Here is a 9,885-nt window from a genome sequence, read left to right on the forward strand (position 1 = left end):
CTTTGACGGAGGAGTTCAGCAAAACAGAATCCTTTGTACTTTTTAAACTTTGTTCTACCACTTAATTAAGAATATGAATGCAACAGCAAAAAAGAAAGTTATGTTATTCTACAGGGATATTTATATATGTAGCTATTCAAAGAATGTAACATTACCCTGAAAAACATTTCTTATTCTGTGATGAACGTAAAGACCCTCCATTTTATTGAGACAGATAATGTTTGCATAAATAGCATTAAGACAATTTCAGTCATGTCCAGCATTCATTTAATGAAATAATTCTGTTTACACTGAAGGTTGAAATAGTGTTAATTACACTGGCCATTTCCACTGGTTTTCTGGAGGTTCTTCAATTAAAGGTTCCCAAGGACGGTATTTCAACATTTTCTTGGCTAAGGAAAGTTCATTTTCAGCCTGTTGACAAAATATAGACTTTATTTTAAAACTCTCTGAAAGATGGCACTCCAAAACTAATTTGCATACATAAGAGTTACTTTCCCAAATCAAAGAGAACTTAAAATACCAGATCTCATTATGATGGTTAGCATAGATTGGTACCACATTTTTCTTTTATGTTTTAACTAGTTGCATTTTATAGTTTTAAAATAATTTTAAAATGATTTTATATGTTTTTTAAATCTTTGTTTGGAAGCCGCCCAGAATTGGCTGAAAGATGGGTGGCTATAACTTTTGAATAAATAAATAAAATTAAATTAAATTGCAGTTTGTATAGGAAAAAAGAATTGCCAGGCCACACTGCTAAGTTTACAAATTCAGTTTAGTGGACATTCTCCCAAAGCTTCTATACCTGATATACTAAATCATTGCTAAATACCTGCAGAATCACTTCTTCTATCTGTCCAGAGTTTAGTTTGTTTTCCAGCCTTTGTACATTAGGTTCCTGCAAATAAATTCAAAAATAAATGAGAAACTCTGGTGCAGCATATTCCACTATCTCAGTGTTTCTCAACCTCAGCAACTTTTAAGACATGAGGGCTTCAACTGTCTGGGAAATTCTGGGAGTTGAAATCCATATATCATAAAGTTGCCAAGATTCAGAAAAACGGCTTTGTTACTGAATGAAGAATATTCAGAATACTGGCTAACACTGTAATTCTGCCTTCTCAGAATAAGAAAAAGAAAAGCTACAGATTCTGGCCTTATTCATACATCTTTTCAATTAGCAACAGATCATCATCTTAGATATGTCACTTTTAAAAAATTAAAATATTGTTATTGCTATTTAACTTAATACGAAAAATAAAAGTTATAGAACGGTAACTCAACAGAAATGGAGGTTTTTGATCCTGTTATTTTGATCAGGAGTTGTTAAATTATGACTGCTATATTTTATCATAGTTCCATATTTTGATTTTTGATATATTTGTGGGAATACTCAGCTATTTCTAAACAACTCAAGTTATGCAGCCAAATGTAATTGAAGCAACACAAGATCGATATAGAATTTAAGTTGCTATCCAATACCTACTGGACTAAAATTTATAAACAATAATCAAATAGTTAATATTTAGGATTGACTGTGCTTGTTGGAAATAAAGTATTTATTAATACATATCTCTTTCCAAACACACACACACACACATCCTGTATTTGCTGAAATAAAGTTGACTCTGAATTTAAGGTCACCTTTTGAGCCTGGAAGCTATGTTGGGTGAGGCTAGTATTTGAAGGGGAAACAATCAATATCAGAATAATAGACTATTCTAGGGATTACATTTGCACATCTATCAAGTCAGCAAGAGTCAAGTTGCTCACACAACTAAATAACATTTCTGCAAAATATTAAATATTCCCTTCATGTCAATCCCGGTTTGCCTGCTCCAACTGAAATAAATCCTGGAAATTTTCCCCTCATAAAAAAATATGGACTCATGCCACATATCCATGTATACAAGAAGTTATATAAAAGGAAAAAAATCTCAAAAAGGAGATAGAGTTATTTAAATAAGATGTAATTATTTTCTCTCCTATACACTAGACATTTATCTCACATAATCCATTCTTGCACAAAAACATACAAATATGTGCATGTATGTTCCTCATTTTTTTTCATGCAGAAACAGCAAAAGTAGGGGAAAACATGATGGAGAAGGGATAAGGGATTAATAGCAGCCAATTTTCAGGCTCAACTTTAAAGTACCAATGTTTTTCAGACTATCTGCAATCATATGGGCTCCCTGCCCATACTTTTGTTTTCAATCATTTATTCTGTTTTCATCAGAAATTTCACATGTGATTATCTGGGGAAAAAAGCTTGTTTCCTTACAGAAATTGAGAACTTAAATCTTATCTGATCTTTAAGAAACCTAGTTAACTGAAATAGTAATATAAACCATAATTAAGAAACACATCTAAATAGCAGTATCAAAAACTATCATTTGATAAGTGCAATTTGACAAAAGAAAAGTCAATGAATTCAATTTATACTTACTGCTTTCACTATATCAAACCGTTCATTTGTAAGTTTCTCTGTATATTTCCTATATGCTGCATCCTGAGGCATACTCTCTAAAATACCCAGAATTTTTGTGTATAGTATCTTGAGGCGCTGAAAAGATCACATGGCACAGAGCAAAGAGTAATTTTAAGTCAGGCAAAGTGAATATATTGAATGTAAGCTACTGCAAGATTTTAAAATCTAATGAAATTTGGTAAATTAATGTACTGCAAATTAAAACAAGAAAAATGATTCAGTGATTGTACTTAGAAAAGGAGTTCTACCACAAAACTTTCCAGTGAAGTTATAGCAAGTACATTCAAGGCACATTAGATTTGAGGAACTGCTTCACACAAACGTTTTCTTTTCATAAATCCAAAAATGTTAATTCAGCCATGTATTTGCTTTTTTTAATGTTCGATTATAAGAACTTTCCAAATCAAATGTGTCTATTTTTCTTACCCACTGAATATTTTCGTACGATTATACCGTATCTTTCCTTGTGCACTCTTTGCATTTTATCCAATCATCCCTCATCCTTCAGATACAATTTATATTTAAATTAACAATTCTAAGATACCCTAAACCTCTAATTCAGGGGTCAAACTCGATTTCATTGAGGGCCGCATCAAGCTTGTGTTTGACCTCAGGGGTCCGGGATGGGCATGGCCAGCATGACATCACTCATGTCGGGGGCATCTGTGGTGGTCTGAGCGCTCTGCCAGCGAAAATGGGCTCCAGAATTCCATTTTTGGCTGGGACAGCCTCCTGCAACTCTCTGACAGTGAAAACGGAGCTCAGGAGGGCTGCATGCAGCCCTTACAAGGTCCATTTTTGCTGGCAGAGGCACTGCAGGCCAGTCCTTCACTGTTTCTAGAGTGGCCCCGCAGGCCAAATCTGGCCCCTGGGTCTTGAGTTTGATACCCCTGTTCTAATGTGATTGGATGAGACAAGACCATTATGAATAAAATCAATCAACTTTACAGAAAAGGAATTCCAATATACATCCAGACCCAGTTAATGACCCAACAAAATAACTTTATCACTTCACTGAAACATGGAAAAGTGGGCTTCAACTCTGAGCTACAAATATTCTCCTTTATTGGTACATGGCAAAGTATATTATACTTACTTCATGTGGATTGTTACATACAGCTAATCCTACAAGCCCAGTAGTCTGTAGGTATGAAGAAACATATATTAAGTTGAGCAGCAGTCTAAATCAAGATATCAGATTTATTGATCAATTCATTTGCATATGGTTAAATCTGCTTTTGTAAAGCATGTTATTTATGGATATTATATACTTATGAAGTTAAGGTACATTTAAAAAAATACAAGAAGCAAAACAGAACACAGATAAAAGAAAAAGAAAACATAATAAAAGTCAAAAACTTATGCCAGGCGTTTGAGCCTGAGAATGTACCATTATAGAGAAAAGCTGAGATTTTTAGCGTACTAAGCAAAAAAACATTTAAATCAAAAGTGTAAAAATTCCTCTATAATTTTAGCTTAGAGAGTCATGTGGATTAACTACTTTCTACGTCCATAAGAAATAGTTATCCGGAGGTATTAATGCAATTACAGGGAGTAGCTGCAGACAGCATAAAGGTCTGGATTCCAAGTGGGCTAGGATGCCCCATCTAGGCCCATCTCTGTGCCTAAAGGAATGGATGTAAAGTGATGCAGCTACTGGGCATCTTTATAGGCCACATATTTCCCTTTCTTTGAGCAAAAGGTAAAGGATGCACCTGTGAACCAATAAAATAATTGACAATAGAAAAATGACACTGGCTGCAAATAGCAGATTGAAAAACAAGTCATCTCTATGTTTGCACCTCTGTGTGCACACAAAGAACATTTCTCTTCAAAACATGCAAAAACATGCAATTATTTATTTATTTATTTATTTATTTATTTATTATTTGAATTTATATGCCGCCCTATATCCGAAAGGACTCAGGGCGGCTCACAACAATAAAACAAGTTCAATTTTAAAAAAATACCCAATAAAACTATAAAAACCATTAAAATCCCCTCTAAAATCTCCTCAGCCAAATTATTTAATTCATTTTAATCTATTTTAAATTTTGTATTTATATGTTTTATTCTATGGCTGTTCACCGCCCTGAGTCCTTCGGGAGTAGGGCGGTATACAAATTCAATAAAATAAATAAAATAAATAAAACCCCTTCAGTCCAAGCCGGCCAGGCGGAATAGCCATGTTTTAAGGCCACGGCGGAAAGAGAGAAGGTCAGGGGCCACGCGGAGCCCCAGGGGGAGCTGATTCCACAGGGTAGGTGCACCCACAGAGAAGGCCTGCTCCCTAGGGGTCGCCAGCCGACATTGTCTGGCCGACGGCACCCCAAGGAGGCCCTCCCTGTGGGAACACACCGGGTGATGGGGAGCAGTCACTTGCCGCAGATGGTCCGCCAAATACCCCGGGCCTAAGCCATGTAAGGCTTTATAGGTGATTAATTAGAACATGTCTCAGCACAGTTGTGAAATTGTGAAAACTACACCATTTACAGAAGTATCCGGTCAAAATAAGATGCAATGATAAACTTAACATAAGATATTCTGCATTCCTTTAAGGCAGTGGTTCCCAACCTTCCCGTGGAGAAAGGTTTTTCCGTGGACTGGAGGAGGCGTGGTTTTGCATACTGGCTGCATACCACAGATGGGACTTTGCTTGTTTGCGTGGCCCAGTTGCTGGCATGCTGCAGACCAGTGCTGATCCACAGACTGGGAGTAAAGGCTAAAAGTTTGATAAAGGATGGGGAGGATGCCTGTCAGAGCAGCCATTTATGAAACTGGCATATATTTTTCCTGGTAGCACACATTCCCACCACCACAATCCTGTAAAATAGATTGAGCGGAGAAAACAACTGGCTCAAAGTCCCCCAGAGAATTCCCACGCTTAAGAAAGGAGCCAAAACCTAGTCACCATCACTGCAGCTCCCTTAAGAGAAAATGCCTCAGGCACCTATTACCACATGTGGTAGACATGCGATAAAGCATGAAAGTATTGGGAGAACATACAAAACTGGCTGGAAATGATAACTGAATAAAATATTGAGTTTAAACCAGAAACATGCCTCTTAGGTATATTATTAGAGGATTATGATAAAGTGACTATATCTTTAGTGTTACACATACTGACGGCAGCAAGGATTACATATGCTAAATACTGGAAAAATATAACATCCCACTGGATAAGGTTGTAATTAGAAAAATTTGAGACTGTGCTGAAATGGACAGACCAACTTTAAAAATTAAAGATAAAGAAGATTCAGAATACTATTGGACATGGAATAAATTTTATGATTGGATAGAGAAAAGAGGTAGAAACTAGAGAAAGTAAGATTATGAATGTTAATATTGTAAGTATTGAAAGTAAAGAGGTGTATAACTATAAACATAGTATTTTTTTTTATTTGATTTATATGCCGCCCTTCTCCGAAAACTCAGGGCGGCTTACAATGCGTTAAGCAATAGCTTTCATACTTTTGTATATTTATACAAAGTCAGCTTATTGCCCCCACAATCTGGGTCCTCATTTTACCTACCTTTGAAAGGATGGAAGGCTGAATCAACCTTGAGCCTGGTGAGATTTGAACTTGCAGTAATTGCAGGCAGCTGATGTTAATAACAGTGCTTTAGTCTGCTGCGCTACCAGGGCTCTTCCTATCAAATTTATCAATTTTAATTGATAAAAATGTAAATAAGCTAATGTAAGAAGAAACTTAGTTTAAATTTTTTGGTTATATTATTACTATTATATTATTACTATTGCTATTAGTTAGTGTGCTAAGATTTACTACCAACTCTTGTTGGTTTTGTTCTATTTGTAAATGATACTCTGACAATGCACTGTTTTTCAAAAATGTTTATGAATGAAAATTTACACAAATAAAAAAAAGAGAGAGAGAAGATGCCTCTTCCATGTTGTTCAGTAGGACCATGCTTAGCTGGCAATTAGGAAGACGTCAAGTTAGCAAAATCTAATTGAGGACAGAACTCCAAAGCCTGGATACGGAAGGTTGGGGGGTGGGTGGAGAAATCTGAGCTAGGATGTTTCTGGGGAGACCAGCGATTTCTTCTAGGACACTGATGCATGAAGATGCGCATCCCCTAATTTTAGCCAGGAAGGCTGAGAACTATAAATGTTGGCTAACGTATCTGTGAGTCCTTCCCCCTCCCCCCGCCCTCTAGACTCTCACCTTCTTCAGGACTCCCGCCATTGCCACTCTATTAAGGAATAGGAGCAAAAAAAAAAAAACAGTTTCACTCAATCGCCAGCATCGAGGAACGGGAGCTGAAAGGTCTTCTTGCTCGCGTAGTGACAGAGGGCAACTTCTAGGACAGCGCAAAGCGCATGCGCCCCGACCACATTGGAAACAGGAAGCGAACGCAACTTAACATGGATTGGTTCCCGATTTATGCTCGCCGCACATGCTGAGGGAACGTCACTCAGAGCTGAGGCCGGGATGCACCGCCCACCGGCAGTGCGTGGGGGAATGTGTTTTGGGGCGGGGCTGACAGAGGGATTGTGTTTGCTTTTGTTGGGGAACCTGCTGATTGGTCCGGGGTTTCAGAGTGGGCGCGGAGTAGGAAGTGATAGTGGAGTACAACTTGAGGAATTCCGGGAGTTGAAGTCCGCACTACTTAAAATCGAGAAGATTGGTCTGGGTCTGGGAGATTGGTTAATGTGCTTTTATTAGGAACCTCATTATCATCATTGTCAATAATATTGAGTAGTAGTCCTTTTAAAAAAACTGGGCAATTGATGCTGTATCACGAGTTTTTTTAAAAATGATTTTTATCTACATGGATTGCGTTAGCGATTTTGCAACAACAAATGTATGATAACTTGATAAAGGCTGACAATTTTATTATAAGCTTTTGCAAATAATAACTGATTTTAATAGAAGATTAGGACTTTCGGTCTGCGTTACAACAATTTGAACAGTCATGAGAAAATAGCAAAATTATCTCTTCACTGTAGAAAAAAATAAAAGTCTTACACTTGGCCAAGAAAAACCAAAAGTAGACATATAGAAACCAGGCTTAATAGTAACTGTGAGAGGGATTGTGGAGTCTTAGTGGACAACCAATTAAATATGGGGCAACAGTGCAGCGGCAGCCAAAAAAGTCAACGCAATCCTAAATTGCATTAAGAGACGGATTCTATCAAGATCATGTTAGGTACTAATACCATTTTATAAAGCCTTAGACCATGCCTAGAATACTGCATCCATTTTTGGTTACCACACTAAAAAAAGATGTTGAGATTCTAGAAAAAGTGCAGAAAAGAGCAACCAAAATGATTAGAGGACTGGAGGCTAAAACATGAAGAACTGTTACAGGAACTGGGCATGGCTACTCTAGTGAAGAGAAGGATCAAGGGACACATTATTATTATTATTATTATTATTATTATTATTATTATTATTATTATTATTATTATTATTATTTATTGAATTTCTATACCGCCCTTCTCCCGAAGGCCTCAGGGCGGTGAACAGAATAAGATTTCATATACATATAATAATAAATATTTTTTTAAACAGTAAATAATAAATTGAGTCAATTTAGTGTATCTGCTAAGACCTTGGCATAGAATTTAGATGTTTATGCTAGCCCTGCTTGTTGAAACAGAAGGGTCTTCAGGGCACGTCGGAAAGTGCGAAGATCTGAGATTATTTATATTCCAGGGGGTATTTTGTTCCAAAGAGTAGGTGCCCCCACAGAGAAGGCTCTCTCCCTTGGAACTACTAGATGACATTGTTTTAATGATGGTACTATGAGTAGGCCTACTCTGTGAGTGTGTATTGGTTGGTGGGAGGTTATCGGTTGTAGCAGATGGTCTCGTAAGTACTCAGGTCCTAAACCATGGAGCACTTTAAAGGTAAGAACCAACACCTTGAAGCGCACTCGGAAGGCCACCGGAAACCAGTGCAGCTCGCGTAGAAGAGGTGTTACATGTGAGCGCCATGTTGCTCCCATAATTACTCACGCGGCCGCATTCTGGACCAGTTGGAGCTTCCGGGTGCACTTCAAGGGGAGCCCCATGTAGAGAGCATTGCAGCAGTCAAGTCGAGAAATGACGAGGGCTTGAGTGACTGTGCGTAATAAGTCCCGGTCTAGAAAGGGACGCAATTGGCGAATCAGGCAAACCTGATAGAAAGCTCCTCTGGTCACGGCTGTTATATGATCTTCTAAAGACAGTCGTGCATCCAGGAGGATGCCTAAATTGTGAGCTTTCTCTGCGGGGGTCAATGACTCATCCCCAATAGTTAGTGATGGGACTAACTGGCTGTACCGGGACGTACATGATAGCAGTGTTCCAATATTTGAGGGGCTGTCACAGAGAGGAGAGGGTTAACCTATTTTCCAAAGCAACTGAAAGCTAGACAAGAAGAATAGATGGAAACTGATGAAGGAGAGATTCAACCTAGAAATAAGGAGAAATATTCTGATAGAGTAATCAACCAACGGAACAGTTTGCCTTCAAAAGTTGTGGGTGCTTCATCACTGGAAGCTTTCAAGAAGAGACTAGACTGCCATCTGTCGGAAATAGTGTAGGGTCTCCGGCTTGGGCAGGTGTGGGGTTGGACTAGATGACTACAAGGTCCTTCCAACTCTGTTATTCTGTTCATTCCCGTCTAGTGCAATGGGGGAGCAAAATCAGTCTTGACTCCTAGCGCTTACCTAGACAAATCCCTGTGGTTTTCTTTGCAGGATTTCAGAAGTGGTTTTATCTTTGCCTGCTTGCTAGAACTGAAAGAGAGAAAGAGAGACTGGCCGAAGATCACCCAACTGCCTTTGTTAAGGCAGGACTAGAAATCACAGTCTTCTGGTGTAAGGTCCTGCTATACGCTTAAGCTCTCAGTGAACCAAAAAGAAAGACTTAAACGGAGGCTTGAATAAGAATCAACATTTAATCTTTGATCAAAGACAAAAGGCTGGGTAAAACCATTCCAAACACATACAAAGAGATATGTATATGCGAGGGTTCACATCTTCAGAGAAGATGTAACCACATTTTATACCTTTAAAGCATCAGTTAGATCCCCAATTCTGGCCCCTTAATTTATGTTTGTGTATTCTTTGTTGCCCTGCAAAGGAATCTAAACTTCCAATTAGTCTTATCTTTGTTTACTTAATTGGCCACTTAGCCCCTGGCTCCTGAAGACCAGATCTTATCCAGATCAGGCATAAATTAGGATTGAGATGTAAATTACCCCTTTGTTGATGGCTGGAGTTCCAACAGATACATACCATGTTTTTAGGTGGCACAGAAAGAGATTGATACGAGCAGGTCAAATGGCAGGGACATATGTTTGACAAATACCAGATACATTTCAGAGGCCTAATGACAATATGTTTGTAACAGGAGATACAAATAGAAAGGAATAATATAT

At 38.0% G+C, this 9,885-nt stretch overlaps 1 protein-coding gene across 1 annotated transcript; it reads right to left on the reverse strand.

The window, feature by feature from the left end:
* Nucleotides 1–250: 250 nt before the first annotated feature.
* NDUFA5 (NADH:ubiquinone oxidoreductase subunit A5) lies at nucleotides 251–6,982 on the reverse strand. The gene is made up of 5 exons (XM_034431102.3): nucleotides 6,682–6,982; nucleotides 3,591–3,635; nucleotides 2,453–2,569; nucleotides 836–901; nucleotides 251–414 (listed from the first exon to the last, which is right to left on the reverse strand). The coding sequence occupies exons 1-5, from the start codon at nucleotides 6,700–6,702 to the stop codon at nucleotides 313–315; spliced, it is 351 nt and encodes a 116-aa protein (XP_034286993.1). The 5' UTR covers nucleotides 6,703–6,982; the 3' UTR covers nucleotides 251–312.
* Nucleotides 6,983–9,885: the final 2,903 nt, after the last annotated feature.

Source organism: Pantherophis guttatus, chromosome 7 (genome assembly GCF_059756535.1).
Source record: "Pantherophis guttatus breed Tessera chromosome 7, ASM5975653v1, whole genome shotgun sequence".
NCBI lineage: Eukaryota > Metazoa > Chordata > Lepidosauria > Squamata > Colubridae > Pantherophis > Pantherophis guttatus.